Source organism: Zingiber officinale, chromosome 6A (genome assembly GCF_018446385.1).
Source record: "Zingiber officinale cultivar Zhangliang chromosome 6A, Zo_v1.1, whole genome shotgun sequence".
Classification (NCBI taxonomy): domain Eukaryota; kingdom Viridiplantae; phylum Streptophyta; class Magnoliopsida; order Zingiberales; family Zingiberaceae; genus Zingiber; species Zingiber officinale.
Window position 1 is genome coordinate 133,078,553 of NC_055997.1, and position 17,156 is coordinate 133,095,708.

General features: G+C 38.3%; 1 protein-coding gene across 2 annotated transcripts; it reads left to right on the forward strand.

Moving 5' to 3' along the window:
- Positions 1–5,057: 5,057 nt before the first annotated feature.
- On the forward strand, positions 5,058–8,214 carry LOC121998205 (BTB/POZ domain-containing protein NPY1-like). Of its 2 annotated transcripts, none has more exons than XM_042552999.1 (4): positions 5,058–5,684; positions 5,900–5,969; positions 6,357–7,447; positions 7,629–8,214. In XM_042552999.1, the coding sequence occupies exons 3-4, from the start codon at positions 6,545–6,547 to the stop codon at positions 8,148–8,150; spliced, it is 1,425 nt and encodes a 474-aa protein (XP_042408933.1). In that variant the 5' UTR covers positions 5,058–5,684; positions 5,900–5,969; positions 6,357–6,544; the 3' UTR covers positions 8,151–8,214. The 2 variants fall into 2 exon arrangements, with proteins under 2 accessions (XP_042408933.1, XP_042408932.1); XM_042552998.1 differs by having other exon boundaries at positions 5,060–5,684; positions 6,344–7,447.
- The last annotated feature ends 8,942 nt before the right edge of the window (positions 8,215–17,156 follow it).

Consider the following 17,156-nt stretch of genomic DNA (forward strand, 5'->3'; position numbering starts at 1 on the left):
GAAACTCTCTATTGCTTGGAGGTCTTGTGGTGGCCGGATACTACTTGGAGAAGAAGAAGAAGAAGGAGAGGAAGCTTGCATCTCTTAGAGCTTGGTTGATGTTTTTCTTCTTCCTTGGTGGAGCTTTCTTGTTTTGGCCGAACCTAGCTAGGAGGAGAAGAAGGTGCTTGGTGGTTTCTCATCTAGGAAGATCGTTGCCCACACAACGTCCGAGGTTAGAAGAGGAATACGGTAGAAGATCAAGAGGTTTTTCTACAAGGTATAACTAGTAATTTTTCTTTCCGCATCATGCTAGTTATTTATGGAAATAATACCAAATACAAGAGGCTTACGTTCTAGTATTTCGAATATGTTTTTCGAAGTTGTGTTCTTTTGTTTTCTTTCTTTTCCTTGTGATTTAATTGTTCTCTTTGGTTAACCTAAAGTTATTTTAGGAAATTAAATATTAGCTTTCTATTAAAGGTTTTGTCTAGTCGGTGGTGGTTGCTCCCATATCCAAGAAGGCCATGTGCCTCGCCACGTCAGTACTGGGAACCTTTTATGGAAATTAATATTTAATGGAATTAATAACTTAAGGAGACTTGGGTCGAACGTGTTAAGTTCCGCAGGAGATCCAAGTCAAAACCTAAAAGAACAAATAGATTAAGTTTTGGATCAAACGTGTTAAGTTCCGCAGGCGATCCAAAATTTAATTTAAAAGAACACATGGTAGCTAGGAAAATGTTCAGACCTTTGTACAAAATTTTTGTACAGTGGAACCTCTAGGTTTTCCGAGTAGCAACCAACAATGTTATCCCCTGTCTCCTTTGTCCTCTTGCACCTCTTGTTTGTTCCAGGGTCGAGCGGTTCGGCCACTCGGCAGGCATATCATTTCTGCCCCGGTTGTAGGTATTGGTTCGACTGGGAGGATTCCCGGTCGTATGCTCGGATGAGATTGCTCCTGCCTGTCTTTGTTGCCTTGTGCCCCAGCCGAACGGACAACCCGCTCGGCCCTGAAACCTTTTTACCTTGAGCATCGGAAAACCCGACCCCTAGTCGGGTTGTCTTTCATTCGGCTCGGGGGGTTCTCGGCCGGTCGGCCCTCTCAGTCCGGTCGGTTAGGTCTCAGGGTTGAATCTCTTGACCTTTGACCTCCACATGTCGTTGACCTTCTGCCAATGGGGGTCCCCCATCCTTACCACCGGATCAATCTGTATTAGCATTGCTTTCTATTTCCGCTGCGTACTCGCTACGATTTGTTTTTAATCGCTATTCACCCCCCTCTAGCGAACTCTTCACGATCCAACACTCCACATGCTAGATCGCATGGGCTCGGGGCTCCGGATGTTGCTGGATTATGCCCGCTCGGTGCCTTCTTGGCGGTTGATGTGTGCGGGCCGCTTGGCACTCTGGATAGACGTCGGTTCAGGGATCACTTCTTTTTTTTTCGAGCTGACTGGGTCTCTTCAACGTTGATGTACTTCGTGGCTCGTCCGAGCAGATGATCAAAGTTTCTCGAAGACTTTCTTATAAGTGAACGAAAGAAGTCGTTATCCGTAAGTCCTTGGGAAAAGGAACTTACCAAGATTTCCTGCGTGGCTGATGGAACGTCCATGGATACTTAATTGAATCTCTTAATGTAGGCTCGTAACGTTTCCTTAGGCCCTTGTTTGATCGCGAACATGTTCACGTTCGTCTTTTGGTAGCTATGACTGCTATCAAAATGATGAAGGAACGTTGTTCGAAAGTCTTTGAAGCTACCGATAGAGCCAATGGCAAGAGTTTGAACCACCTCTGCGCTGATCGGGAGAGCGTGATGAGAAATACTCATCACTTGACTTCGTCGGTGTACTGGTGGAGCGTGGCCATATTGTCGAATTTGATTAGATAGTCCTCGGGATTAGTAGGCCCAGTATACTCTCTGATTGTCAGCGGTCTATAGTGAGGTAGCAGCTGATCGTCGAGGATTTTTTGAGAGAGTTGCCTGTTGATCCGCTCGGGAGAGTCATCGAGTCGGGATGCTTTAACTTTCCGCCCATCTCGGATGACACGTTCTTGGAAGAGGATCCTTGTGTCCTTTCAGCTCGGCCTTGCTCTTCCGAGGGCATGCGAAATAATGGGATCAGCGCGTTCGGTGCTTCCTGGAAGGCGCCAGTCAGCCTGTGGTTCAGCTTGAAACCAGCAGGGTCTTTCGCTCGGACTCTTTGGTTAGCTCGCTGACTTGTTGCCGACACGGCTGGGTCGTTTGGCGCTCGACAGTCGACTGCTATCTTTTGTTACTGCTACACCATCTTTGCAGCTCGGACATTTATTAGTATCTCTAAATCTTCTTGGGTTAGCGCCACGGTGATGAGTCATGAAGACCAGCATTTTCCATCTTCACATCTCGGATGCAGGTATAGTTCCCACAGATATCGTTAAAGATGAATGATCCTGTCTGAAAGCGGAAAAGTGGTAGGCTGGGAATGTGACTCTGCGGTTGACTGGATGGAGACTCTGCGTTGTGCTGCAAAACCATGAGCGTTAGTACCAGGTCGGGAAGAGGTTCCCGACATTGGCTGTCCGATACTCAAGTCAGTGTCCGGTTCAGTAGAGAAGAATATTAGCAATGAATAGTAATGATAGGTGTGTAAAATAATGAAGCACCACATATCTTTTCTTGTACATGGAGACCCTTTTTTATAGTATCACTATAGAGATTGTGCACGCATCTCAAAGTATGTGCGCGTTTTCCAAATCATTTTAGGAAAAAATAAGTTAAAAAGTGTCCCTGACACCTTTCTTTAAATGAGCACGCAAATATATGATGTGATAAACTAGAAGTTTCTAAAGTACTGTATACTTGTTGAACATTATTTATTGTCGGTATGGTGAGATATATATGTGGGTCTCGCTATAGGCCGATCAGAATTTGCTCGGTTGGGACGTCACCAACTCAGACGTATTGAACAGAGCTATCGGCCTGTCTTTTACTTGGCTTTCCTGTTGTTGGAGGGTTGTCTCTTGTTCGACCGGACATGCCGTCTGATCGACAAGGACGGTGGTTTAAAAAATTTACTATTTATCTTAATCCCAATCATAAATTTTCAAAGAATGATTGTTCGGACAGTCACATCTGATTCTGTTCAGCCAACTATGTCTGATTTATAGTTATGAGCTTTTGATCATTTAGCTTTGACCTTTATGTTAATTAGCCTTCCCTATCAAGTTATTGTTTGTCGTTTCAATCATATTTCTCGTAGAGAATGCGTCGCCCCTCTTTCTCGAGACTGTCGATTCCTTCAATCCTCAATAGATTCTTATTAGAGAGAAAAAAAAAACAAACAAAAGGCCCTCCGGTACATTTGAGGTCCTAAATAAATAGACGTTTATCATTTAAGATAGAGCATCAAATCTTGAGACTAACGAGGTGTAAATCTCTGTATCTTATATAATTTACACCTCACTCCTATTTATTTGTTTTCTCAATCATCACGATCTGATGGGGGGCACTGGAGTGAACATTTCTTCTTCTTCTTTCTTTTTTTTTTTTTTTTTGCCACTGATGAGAAGAAAACAAAATGATGACTCCTAAATACACCGGCTCTTTATAACTCTGTGCTCTTTCATCAAACACTTCATCTATTATTTGATGAGTATTTTAACAATATATAAAACTTACTCCCAAATTTCTCCCTATTATTATTGTCCCTAAGATGCAAGAGGTCACCCATCCAATCTACAGTGCTTCTTGTCCCTTGTTTCAGTTAGTAGAATTCATTAATTATCGCTGAGTGGAGAGGCTCAAAATGCAGAAAAACGAGAAGGTAGTCGTTTGATGATGTAACAACTCATCTAAACAAACTCTGACCCATTGCAATCTTTACTAGACACAAAAGGACTTCAACTGTATGCTTTTTAGGATTTCTGACTTCAAACGGCAGAGGAAGAAGTGGATGAGGATGATGAGCTTGGAGACTAGTCCAAAAGATGAAGAGATTCAGGGGCTTTGTTTGATGCTACACTTCAATGAATCGTTCATTGTATGGAGAGATTCAGGGACCTTTTCATAGGGTTGTGATGTAGTCCTTGGCACTTTGGTCTTCTTTATCATCATCATCTTTTGAGTTCTTTTTGGGTGGACTGGTCTTAAAGCTTCATGCACGCTTTTACTGTTCTATAAGTGTTGTTCAATAGGTTAGGCCACACCACTCACAGATTTGCTCGGCTCGCGCCAGATGGTTTTGTGCCAAAGGCATGCTACAGTTGTTGTGGATGAAACAACGAAGCAGTCTAAACTGAAAAATCAAAAATAAAACCACTGAAACAAAAAAAAAAATGAAAAAGTTGGTTTTAAAAATATTACGCAATTCTTAGGGGAATTGCCCGCACCCTTGCAAGATAGTAAAACAGAGCAAGGCCACCCCTGAGACCTGAGACCTGAGCCACCTTGGCTTGATAAGTACAGACAAGCTTCAGCATGTCCTAGATGAGCTTGATTCCATCCAAAACCAAATGGAGAATCTAACTTTTCCTCTTCTAAAAAGGAGTAGTGTTCATGTTTTTTGGAGCATGGATCCATGGACCACTTATGCCTATCACTCTGCCATTTGCTCCCTTATCTCACTCTATTTAGATATTAGCTGTCGATCGGGTTTAAATGATCAGGATTAGATTGATCAGTTCAACCAATCGAATTAAGAAGTAGAGGCATGCTTATTATAGCGTTTTTTTTTTCTGTTTGAATTAAATTCTTTGTCTATACACTTGAGAAAAATTGAAAAGCAAGAAGTTAGAATAAAATTAAGCGCACCATTTTTTTTTTGTTTTTCTACAGTATCTTCTATTAATGGATATAGTGTTTTCTGACATACTTGTCACCTACGTTCCACGCAATCTTTTCTCACTTCCTCCTCCTTCTTCCTCCTACTCCTCCTCCTCTATATTAATTAAATATATAGGGAACACTGGAATGGTCACAGAGCATCAGCATCCGCTCCTCGCTTTATGTTCTGCGCCGCGTTGCGCCGCGCCGCGCCGCCGAAAGCGACGCCAGCTTTGGCCGTAAGGGTGGCTGCCCCGCCCCTAAAAACTTCACTTTTTCTCCCTCCCAGTCGACATAAACGATTACTAGAATCGGAACAACACCGGCAGGCTAACGACTATAGGGAATATGAATGCAGAGTATAATTAATGGAAGCGAGAGAGGAACAGAGACGTGTTGTGGAGTCTTAATGCAGCATTTAATTACGAAAAAGGAGCCAAGAAAGAGAGGAAAAGCAGAGGATTACGTAGCAGACGACGCGGATACGCAAGTCCTTGTAATAATCACCATCGCCACACTACTACACGACGCTCTATTCTTCTCCTCTGCCCAAGACTCCCATTACCCCTCTCTCTCTCTCTTTTATGATGTCGAGCACCAGAGACTGCAATTACAGCAGCAGTATGTGAGAACTCAGCGAGAGCAACGCAACATAGCGAGGCAGACTGGCAGAGCGCTGCGGGGGGCAGCGATCTCGAGAAGGATGAATTAATCGGATCAAATGGAGTAGACTGTGATTTCTGGAGAGTGTTTCAAGGCGTGGGCGGCGCTTGGGGTCGGGGGGAAGTAAATGGTTTGAGAACGATAGAGGAGAGTGTTCTTCCGTTGTGGCGGAGAAGATGAAATTTATGAAGCTAGGATCGAAGCCGGACGCGTTCCGATCGGAGGGTAGATGCATCAGGTTTGATCTTTTTCATCATCCGCCATCGTCCTCGTCATCAAAATCGTTTCTTGCTGTCGATTTCGTTTTTTTTTTTTTTGGTTTTTCTTTTTCTATTGGTGTTCTTGCTTGCTTCAGCAGAGCAAATTAAGTACATTGTTAGCTTTAATGTTATTGTTCTCCTTGTTCTTTTTTTCTTTCTTTCTTTGGTTACTGATAACAAACTCATGCTGCAGGTTTGTGATGTCTGAGCTACCAACTGATATTATTGTACATGTTGATGAAGTAAGGTTTTACTTGCACAAGGTCAGTTGCTTTGCTTAGTTAAGTGAATGGTTTAAACAACTCTTCCAATTGTTTTCATTTCATCTACAATGAAGGATTATATAATGCCTTGTTTAACTTTATAGTCCCTCACCTCTTGCATCTTCTTTCTTTTCCCTTTTTCATGTAAACAAGCACAAAGTTTCTATATCTATTGAGTTAATGCCAAAGTAGTGTTTGGTTTATCCTTAATATATATATTAACATGACCTTTTCACAGTTGGATCTTTTATTCTCTTTTAGATTCACATTTTCATATATAGTTAGCTGTCGATGAACAAAGTTCTCTATTGATGCATGTCTATAATTTGCGACGACTTCGATTTGTATCTGATTTTTCACTCGGTGCTCATCAGTTTCCTCTTTTAGCAAAGTGCAACCGGTTGCAACAGCTAGTACTGGAGGTTGTTGAAGATAGATCAGATGAAATAATCTTACATGATTTCCCCGGTGGACCGGATACGTTTGAGCTCTGTGCAAAATTTTGCTACGGCATCACTGTGACTCTGAATGCCCACAATGTTGTCGCTGCAAGATGTGCAGCCGAGTACCTAGAGATGGATGATGGTGTGGAGAAAGGGAATCTGGTACACAAACTTGAGGTTTTCCTCAACACAAGCGTGTTGCAAAGTTGGAAGGATTCAATCATCGTTTTTCAGATGACTAAGTCATCGCTGCCTTGGTCTGAAGAACTGAAGATTGCAAGAAGGTGCATCGAATGCATTGCTTCAAAAACATTGGTCGATTCCAAGAATGTCAACTGGCCATACACCTACAGCAGGAAACAAGGGATGCACAGAGTTCCCAGTGACTGGTGGGTGGAGGATCTATGTGAGTTGGATGCTGATCTTTATAAGAGAGTAATGGTCGTGGTGAAATCGAAAGGGAAGTTGTCCTCAGACACGATACGGGAGGCCCTCAAGGCCTATGCGGCGCGATGGTTGCCCGATTCTCATGAAGCATTGATCAATGACAACGAGCACACTAAAAAGAATACGATTGTAGTGGAAACCATCATCTCGCTCTTGCCTCCTGACGAGTGCTCAGTGTGTTCATGCAGGTTTCTACTCAAATTGCTAAAAGTCGTGATCTTGGTAGGAGCCAGAGACGCATTGAGGGAGGAACTTATTGATCGAATCAGCATTCAATTGCACAAAGCTTCAGTTAAAAGTCTGCTAATTCCTTCGAAATCAGGCGGTGGTATTATAATGTATGATGTTGATCTGGTGCAAAGTCTTGTGGATAAGTTTACGACGCATATTGGTAGCAGCTTTGTCGATGAGAATGGAAACAGTGAAGCCTTGGTTGCTTTGGGGAAATTGATTGACTGCTATCTCTCTGAAGTAGCGAACGATCTCAATTTATCGATTTCTAGATTTACTAAGCTCGCGCAGTCGATTCCTGCTTCAGCAAGATCAGTTCATGATGGATTGTACACAGCCATTGATATCTATTTGAAGGTACGTGCTAGCTCGAGAGTTTTCTACTTACTGTTATTGTCTAAATTTTTTATGTTTCGATATCAATTTTGTGATATGTTCATACACGTTTAATAGGTTTAATCGCACTATTATATTATAAATATAGTGCGATTAGTTACTTATTTTTAGCATTCTCGATCGACTCTTTCAAATTCCTTAGGAACATCCAAACTTGACGAAAGCTGAAAAAAAGAGGATTTGCAACTTGATGGATGTCAAGAAACTTTCGTCGGAAGCTTGTGTACACGCAGTGCAAAATGAGCAACTGCCACTTCGAACTGTCGTTCAAGTCCTCTTCTTGGAGCAGTGGAAGGCATCCGGCCGGAGCGTGCAAGCTCCATCCGTTGACGCTTTAGCATCTCGAACAACCGTGGAAGAAGAATGGGACGGGCGACCGGTATCGAACCGCCATTGTAGTCTGAAGCAGCAGCTAGGGAGCTTGAAGATAAATGTGGATGAGTGTCGAGGTGGCAACGACAAGAGGAGCAAAAGCATGAGCGAGAAGGGCAGCAGTAGCCTGCTGTTGCCGTCGAGGTCGAGGAGGTTGTTCGACAAGTTGTGGGCAGTGAAGGTGGAGACAGTTAAGAGTTCTGAGACATCAGGGAGCTCACGGAGCCCTACCGTCTGTGTGAAGCGTCGAGAAGCAAAGTCTTGTAGGCACGTCAGATACTCTATTTCATGAGGGAATATATGTATGTGCGTCGTCTTGTGGAGTTAGATTGTATATAAGTTTGTGTTTTGGATCATTAAGAAGATCGAGTGATGATTAAAAAAAAAAATTGTTTCCTTGAAGAGAATTTATGATTAGAGGAAATGCCTCTGGCCCTCCTGCCTCTGCAAAGCTCGTATCATTCCAACCGCTATTGGCATGGCAATCAATGATCAGCACCGAGCACTGCCGTGGAGATCGACGACGATGACAGAGAGATAGGTGAGTACGCAACAGAGCGCCAAGAACCCGGCCGACCGACCAACAAATGTCATCGCAGAGTGGCGTTGCTACTCCGAGGACTAATAAAATGTTTATTAGATTCTTATCCTCCCTCATGCATTGATCAATTTTAAAACGGCAATTTATCAAAAGATGCACTTGAAAATCTGAATTTATCAAAAGGCATACACTACTTTGGTATTTACCAAAGAGCACACTTTTTTAAAATCATTTCCTATTTTACCCTCATGATAATTTGACTTTTTCTATTGTTTTTCTTTTCTTCATTATATTTCTCTCACTTCTCTCTCTCCTCTGTCGGCAGAATATAGAATAACATTAGTCAATCTTTCATCACATTTTAATACATTTGAAGAAGCCAAAATAAATAATGGACACCAGATTTGGACTCCTTGCAATTTTAGAAATCCATAGGAACTTAAATGGGTGCACCGAGCTTTCAGTCGATCGTGGGTTTGGTCAAAACCCAATCAGTGGACCTCGAGCCTCGATGCACTCATTATGGATTTCTAAAATTACGAGTTCAAATATGATGTACATTATTTATTTTGACTTGATGTTAACAAGCAAAATCAAAGAATCGACATAAAAGCTCACGTTGGGCATGATATCAGCCCAACGGGCCCGATATCATTCCATATCAGGCCACGTTGGGCCTAATTGAGTCCATATCAGGCCCAATGTGGGGTTTTTGATGATTCTTTGATTTTGCTGTTAACATCTATAAAAGCAATAATAGAGACATATTTGAACTCCTTGCATTTTAGAATCCATAGAACCGAAATGATCGGACAGCTCTGCAGGTCCATCAGTGGGTTTGGCCAAACTCATCGATCGATCAAAGCTCGATCGCACCCATTTCATTCATGAATTTAAAATTACAAGGAGAAAATATGATGTCCATTATTATTTTGGCATTCTAATGATGGACTAGAGGTTTTGAAAATCCTAAATCTCTCTTTTTTTCTTTTTTTTTTAGGCATGATATGAAGAGATATCATGCCTTACGTGGGCCTGATATCTCTTCATATCGGGCCCAATGTAGGCCTGATATGGAGAAGAGACACTGCAAAAAAATAAAAATAAAGAAATAAAGAGATTTGGGGTTTCAAACCTCTCATCCACCACTAGAAGTGCTAATAATGGACATCATATTCACTCTTGTAATTTAGAATCATAGAATCGAAATGGGTACAATCGGAGTTTTAGGTAGATAAGTGGGTTTGGCCAAAACCCGATCAAGAGAGCTCGGATTGACCCATTTCGGTTCTATGGATTTCTAAAATTGTAAGAGTTGAAATATGGTGTCCATTATTTATTTTTTTTTATAGATGTTAACAAGCAAAATCAAAATCGACATAAAAGCCACGTTGGGCTCGATATCATTCCATATCGTGCCCACGTTGCTTCTGATTGAGTCATATCGGCTCACGTTGGGCTGATTTGAGTCATATCGCCCAACGTGGGCTTTTATGTCGATTCTTTGATTTTGCTTACATCTATAAAAAGCAAAATAAATAATGGACATATTTGAACTCCTTCGATTTTAGAAATCACGAAATGGTCCGTCGAAGTTTCAGTCCATCAGTGGATTTTGATCGAAACCCACTGATCGATCTAGAAAGCTCCGATTGCACCCATTTCAGTTTCTATGAATTTCTAAAATTACAAGGAGTGAAAATATAGTATCCATTATTATTTTTGGCACTCTTAGTGGTAGACCAGAGGTTTTGAAAAACCCTAAATCTCTCTTTCTTTCTTTTTTTTTCTTTTTTTTTTGTTTAGGCATGATATGAAGAGATATCATGCCGATGTTGGGCCTGATATCTCTTCATATCAAGCCCAATGTGGGCCTGATATCTCCCCATATCAGGCCCAATGTGGACCTGATATGGGAAATATCAGGCATAGATACAACAAAAAATAAAAAAATAAAAAAAAAAGAAATAAAGAGAGATTTAGGGTTTTCAAAACCTCTGGTCCACCACTAGGAGTGCCAAAAATAATAATGGACATCATATTACTTGTAATTTAGAATTAGAAATCGAAATGTGGTAATCAGCTTTGTCGATGTTTCGGGTGCCAAACCCCTGATGGACCCAGAGCTCCGATTGCACCCATTTCCTATTGATTTCTAAAATTGCAAGGAGTTCAAATATGGTGTCCATTATTTATTTTGAATTTATAGATGTTAACAAGCAAAATCAAAGAATCGAGAAACCACGTTGGGCTCGATATGGATCATATCGTGCCCACGCGCCTGATATCATACATCGTGCCCAACGTGGGCTGATATCATCGGGCCTGATATCATTCCATATCAGGCCCATAGGCTTTTATGTCGATTCTTGATTTTACTTGTTAACATATAAAGCCAAAATAATAAGGCACCATATTTAAACTCGCTTTATTTAAACCATATAAATTAAAATGGGTGCATCGAGCCTCAGGTCCATTAGTGATTTTGACCGAAACCCACTAATCGATCTGCAAGCTCTTCGATCGCATTTCGCTTCTTAATTTCTAAAATTACGAGTGAAAATACGATGTCCATTATTATTTCAAGATCACTCTGAATCAACCCCAACTTCCCTAAATCTCTCTATTTCTTTTACCATTCCTCACATCTTCACATCAATTCCTCTCATGGGTATATCAGTCTCAACGTATATATCTCTGCTATCAAGCCTAAAAAAAAAAAAAAAAAAAGAAAAGAGAAATTTAGGTTTTCAAAACCGGTCTACCACTAGAGTGCCAAAATAATACGGACATCATATTTTCACTCGTAATTTTAGTCGAGAACGATGTAACCGGTTTGGTGCACGCATCTTCGCATCAAATCGCCGGGTTCCAAAACTTGATCGGCGGATCTGCAGATCCGCTTGGCTCTACTATGATTTCAAAATCGTGCCGAGCTCAAACATGGAGTTCAAAACTTTTTATATACGTTAATAGTTAAAAATCAAAGAATCGCAGAATGTTAATGTCAATAATCAATTCGGAAACATCACACGTCATCTCGCGCAAATATGTAATGATTAAAGATGTGGGCCCATGACCTATCATTTCAACGGGATGCCACGATTTTTGATTTTGCCGTTAACATCTATAAAATGCCAAAATAAATAACGGACACTTATTCTTGCACCTAGTAAATCCATGTACCAAATGGTCCCAATTGGAGCCTCTGGGTCCATCGTGGGTTTGACCGAAACCCACCGATCGACCTGTGAAAGCCCGATTACCATTTCGGTTTCTATGAATTTCTAAAATTACAAGGAGTGTCAATTATTATTTTTGGCACTCCTAATGGTGGACCAGAGGTTTTGAAAACCCTAAATCTCTCTTTATTTCTTTTTTATATTTTTTATTTTTGTTGTATCTGTCCCGATTTCTCCCATATTGTTCAGGCCTGATATGAAGAGATATCAGGCCCAACGTTGAGCATGATATCTCTTCATATCATGCCTAAACAAAAAAAAGGAAAAAAAGAAAGAGAGGATTTTCAAAACCTCAGTATACTATGGGAGTGCTATAATAATGGACATCATATTTTCACTCCTTGTAATTTTAGAAAATGAATCGAATGGGTGCGATCGAGCTTCTGATCGATCGATGAGTTTCGATCAAACCCACGATGACCCTGAATTTCCGACTCATTTCGGTTTCTATGATTTAAAATCGCAAGGAGTTCAAATATGGTGTCCATTATTTATTTTGGCTTATAGATATAACAAGCAAAATCAAAGAATCGCAAACCCACATTGGGCCTCGAGCATGGACTCAACAGCCAACGGCGTGGGCTGATATGGAATGATATCGAGCCCACGGGCCCGATATGGAATGATATCAGGCCCACTTTGGGCCCGATATGATTCCATATCGTCGTGAACTTTTATGCCGATTCTTTGATTTTGCTTGTTAACATCTAAAAGCAAAATAAATAATGTACACCATATTTGAACTCATTGTAATTTGAAATCCATAGAACTGCAGTCTGGCTGCAGGTCCAGCAGGGTTTTCAAGACCGATCGACCTAGAAAGTTCCGATTGCACCCATTTAAGTTCCTGTGGATTTCTAAAATTACAAGGAGTCCAAATCTGGTGTCCATTATTTATTTTGGCTTCTTCAAATGTATTAAAATGTGATTAAAGATTGACTAATGTTATTTCTATATTCTGCCGACAGAGGAGAGAGAGAAGTGAGAGAAATATAATGAAGAAAAGAAAAACAATAGAAAAAGTCAAATTATCATGAGGATAAAATAAGAAATGCTTTTAAAAAAGTGCGCTCTTTGGTAAATACCAAAGTAGTGTACGTCTTTTGGTAAATTCAGATTTTCAAGTGCGCCCTTTGGTAAATTGCCGATTTTAAAATGTAAAACAAAATTGAGGATCAGTTCTGCTACCAAAAATCATGAAAAAAATAACGAGGAGGACAGATGACAATACATGGGATGTTGCCATTAAGAGATCTAGGGATCAATTTTCAACTATAAAATACTTGCTAGGTTTTTGCTTTTTCTTATGTAATGATCACAGTTCAAAAAAGGTCAAAAAAAAAAAAAATTCCTCAAGGAGGATCGAGGCAAAGAAATTAAAACAAATTCACAAAAAGGGGTGAATTATACATGGTGCAAGGATTTACATCCCATTAGATCCCTCACCTTAAATGATAAACTTTCATTCATTTGTCATTTCAACACCATATATAATATATGAATACACGGAAAGTAATTAAATAATATTATTCTTATTCTATAAAATACTACAACACCTGTCTATTTGAGAATTCAAATTATTTGGATTCTCGAATGTCGTTCTTATGTCTCTAAGGGTATCTGTAACGTGGAATTAATGTCGCATTATAACGGCACTGTTCATTTAATGTCGTGTTGCAGATGCCAACTCTGTGTTCATACGCTTGAACGCGTTCAAGCATGCGGCTGGTCCACCCCATGTGTATAAATTTTTTTTTATTTTTTTTTTAAAAATATAAATTATAAAATTAAAAATTAAATAAAATTGTTAGTTTTTTAACAGTTAATTAACGGCTAGCTTTAAATTGTTTAACGACTAGTTAACAACTCAGTTATAATTTTATTTTCCCAACTTTATAATTTTAACCGCTTAATTTCGTTTTCCCAATATTTTAATTTCATTTTTCACAAACATCTATTTTATTTAATAAATATATTAAAAAATTAATATTATTTTTGAAAAACTATAAAATTATATTTTTAAAAGTAAGATTAATAATAATAATTTAAATATTTTAAAATATATTTATTTAATATGATATAATTTTAAAATGATTGAGTGGATTGTGGGACCCATAAATAATGAGTATGAATGTTAAAAGGAATGTGGGTGAAAGGAGTTTGTTATAATGAGTATGTGGCAGTGGACCCCATACTTTTTGATGAGGTGATGGGTGTTATAACGAGATAGCATTGCGGATGCCCTAACATACTCTCCTTCATAAAAAATTAATTTAATTCTTTATATCAGAAATTAAATTGATAAGAATAAATACTATCATAGCAAAAAGGTCGTCCATAAATTGGGTAAGAGTGTATTAGATCCATGCAATACTGCAATGCTTTCTAACCTCGTCGGCTTAAGGTAAGATGTGTGACTAAAGATAACCAGTGTATATTTTTAATATAAAATAATTAGAGAAAATTACTGATGAAAAAAATTTTTAATAACACGCTGCAACTGAGTCTCGAACTCTAGATCCCCTGATTAATTAATGAGAAAAATTTATAATAATACACTCCAGTTGAGTCTTGAACTCTAAATCACTGATTGATACATCTATGAAAATTACTAATAAATTTTTAAATTATTTTCGATGTGAAAATAAAAAATGATATTAACTTAATTTAATTTTGAGCTTCACATTGAGAGTTTTAGGGGAGTGTTTTAGGGGAATCAAGAGATTGAATGATTTTCATTGATTTTTTTTAATGATAATTTTTTATGAAATTGATAGATTTTTATTGACTTTTATAGAATCTCACATAGTTGTTAAAAGAATTCTATAGAGTTTTATAGATTTTTTTTTGCATGACTTTTACATACATTTAACTTGTGGATTTGCAGGAAAGAAAAATTCAAAGTTTTGTTATTGCCAATACGATAAAGATCGCTCAATATTCGATTTGTTATCATATCTTTCCATGCATTGACATTTGCTCGTTGTTGTTCTTGAGTAGCAAATAATTGATCAAAGCAATCATCACCGTGAACTTGTTATGGCAAGGATGACGAAATTTCATTATTTAGTTCAAGTAGAAATTCATCGAAATGACACTCCTTGCGAAGAAAACTATATAATCCAGCGCAAGCCAAAACAAACTCAATTTGTATAGTATATGAAAATGAAGGAATTGTTTTAAATATTTTAAATCGTAATTTAAATATTTCAAATATCCTTTCAATAATATTTTTCAAGGAGGCATGACGAATAACTCCTTTTTATTTTTTCTTGCATGATGATCTTAACGAGTAATCCTAGGGATGATATCAAGAATTCATTTTTTGAATGCAAATCGGACGCTCGGATGTCTATCCGGACGTCCCCATCCTCAAAAATGTACTTTTGATTGATTAAATAATACCCACTATTGTTAGTCTAATAAACACAAAAAATAACTACCACTAATTTGTTTAATTTATGATCAGGAATATTTATATTGATGATTTTAGATATCGCCCAACGTGTTTCTTGTTATACTGATAAGACTCACAATTAATTAATAGCGATGGATTCATAGGTACTAGAATAAGATTTAAATATATATGCAAACAGATAACGTGAATTAATCTATTTAATTTCCAGATAACGTTAAAAATAATAGAATAAGACGTTAAAAATAATAGAATTAGATTTATTTTTAATGTTATTTACACAATTTTATATTAATACGAATAACATGATCAGGTACCTAGTTAATTATCTCTCTCAGGAGTCAGGCTTAGCCACGTGAAAAATAATATTTATCACTAAATGTGAAGTCACTCGATCTATGCCTTAAGAATATATATAATGCCTTAACAATGCTTGGTTAACATTGTTAATTAGGTAAACTAAATTAATCCTTATCCAGAGGAGAGGATAGAGTCTAGTCTTGCCTCCCGGCCAGGAGCATGCATTATATATGATTAATTATCTATTAAGGAGCTAGTACAATTAAAATAATACATGATTATATATATATATGAAATTAAAAACTTCTTAAACACAAGAATAAAACAATCATATATAAACTCTTAGACAAGGGTAAAAATAAAATAAAAGATAAAACGATTTCTAGAAATTATCCTTAAGTATATATGTATACAGATGTAAGAACTAATTAGCCAATTATAACAAAATTAATTTTCTTATACAGATCATTTTAGTGGCTGTCTGTTTTCGTAATTTCCAACAAAGAAAGAATAGTAATTCCTCTAAGTAAAATAAGGCAATTACAAATAGATTATTGAATTATTCAACAGAACAAATTCAGAGAACTTTCCTGCAGTGCTCTTAAGTCTTATAGATCCATTTCCTAATTATTATCATCATTTACATTTAAGAGTCAAGGTGGCGATCAATAAACAAGAGCCGTAGCTTGACTTCCTTTAAAAAAGTGCATGGAGACAGTCAATCTGCACTTGCTATGCAATTGCATGGGCGATAGACAACTTGTTTTACTCGGAAATTAAGGATTATGGAAAACAAAATCTTACGTGTAACCCACTTAATTCGGTGGCTGGACATGTTCAAAAGTGCTTTTATATATATATATATATATATATATATATATATATATATATATATATATATACACGGAAATGTTAGCCTGCGGTACTTATGCTACGGTATCAGTACGGTATATTCTTGATCGGTCTCTGGACCGATCAGGGAACCTTCTAATCGATTCTACAGACCGATCAGGGAATATCCTGATCGGTCAGGGAACCTCCTGACCGATCAAGGAGGTAACCGCACCAAAATCATAAGAAATGCATTGCAGAAGATCATTTCTCTCTATCTATATATATATATATATATAATGTGGTGAAATTGATCTAATAGAGCGTCAACTCAGATTATATCTTTTTTTGATACCATAGATATGTTCACAAGCACTGCAGCCGCTGATCTGAATATATATCCAAAGAAATAAAGGTTATATAGTAATATAACTTGAAGAAAATTGCATTGTTCCTTTACTTTCCAGAGGAAACAAACTGAGAAGAAAAAAAATATCCAAACTAGGTCGCTCAACGAGTCAGTTTGTTCACATATCATTTGCTGATATTTTGAGATCTAAAACGGAATCTTAAAGAAACAATGTCCAATATATTGTTATTCAAAGACAATTTCAGAAAAGGAAGGTATATCCGAGCCTAGGTCTTTTGGTCCATACAAAAATGAATTAGAAGATGGACCACTTAATTACGGTCAAATCGTGACCGTGATCCTATCATAATTTGTTGTGATCCCTCCCTATATTTACCGTCCCTAGATTATAGTTTAGGTCGGGACGGATGGTCGGAGGCCACGCGTAGGCCGCCTCCCGCTCGGCGCCAGGCTACTTGGCCACTTGCTCATTGTCGGTGGCTTCCGGACAGCCTCTGGTCATCTGTCCCAACCCAAACTATAATCTGGAAGAAATGGTAAACCTAGAACGGGATCGCAACCAATTGAGACTAAATAGCGGCCACGATCTGGATGGAATT

Coding starts and splice junctions, on each gene's coding strand:
- LOC121998205 (XM_042552998.1), top strand. CDS start 5,623: ATGAAATTTATGAAGCTAGGATCGAAGCCGGACGCGTTCCGATCGGAG. Junction 5,685..5,899: donor TCGGAGGGTAGATGCATCAG/GTTTGATCTTTT, acceptor CTCATGCTGCAG/GTTTGTGATGTCTGAGCTAC. Junction 7,448..7,628: donor CCATTGATATCTATTTGAAG/GTACGTGCTAGC, acceptor CAAATTCCTTAG/GAACATCCAAACTTGACGAA.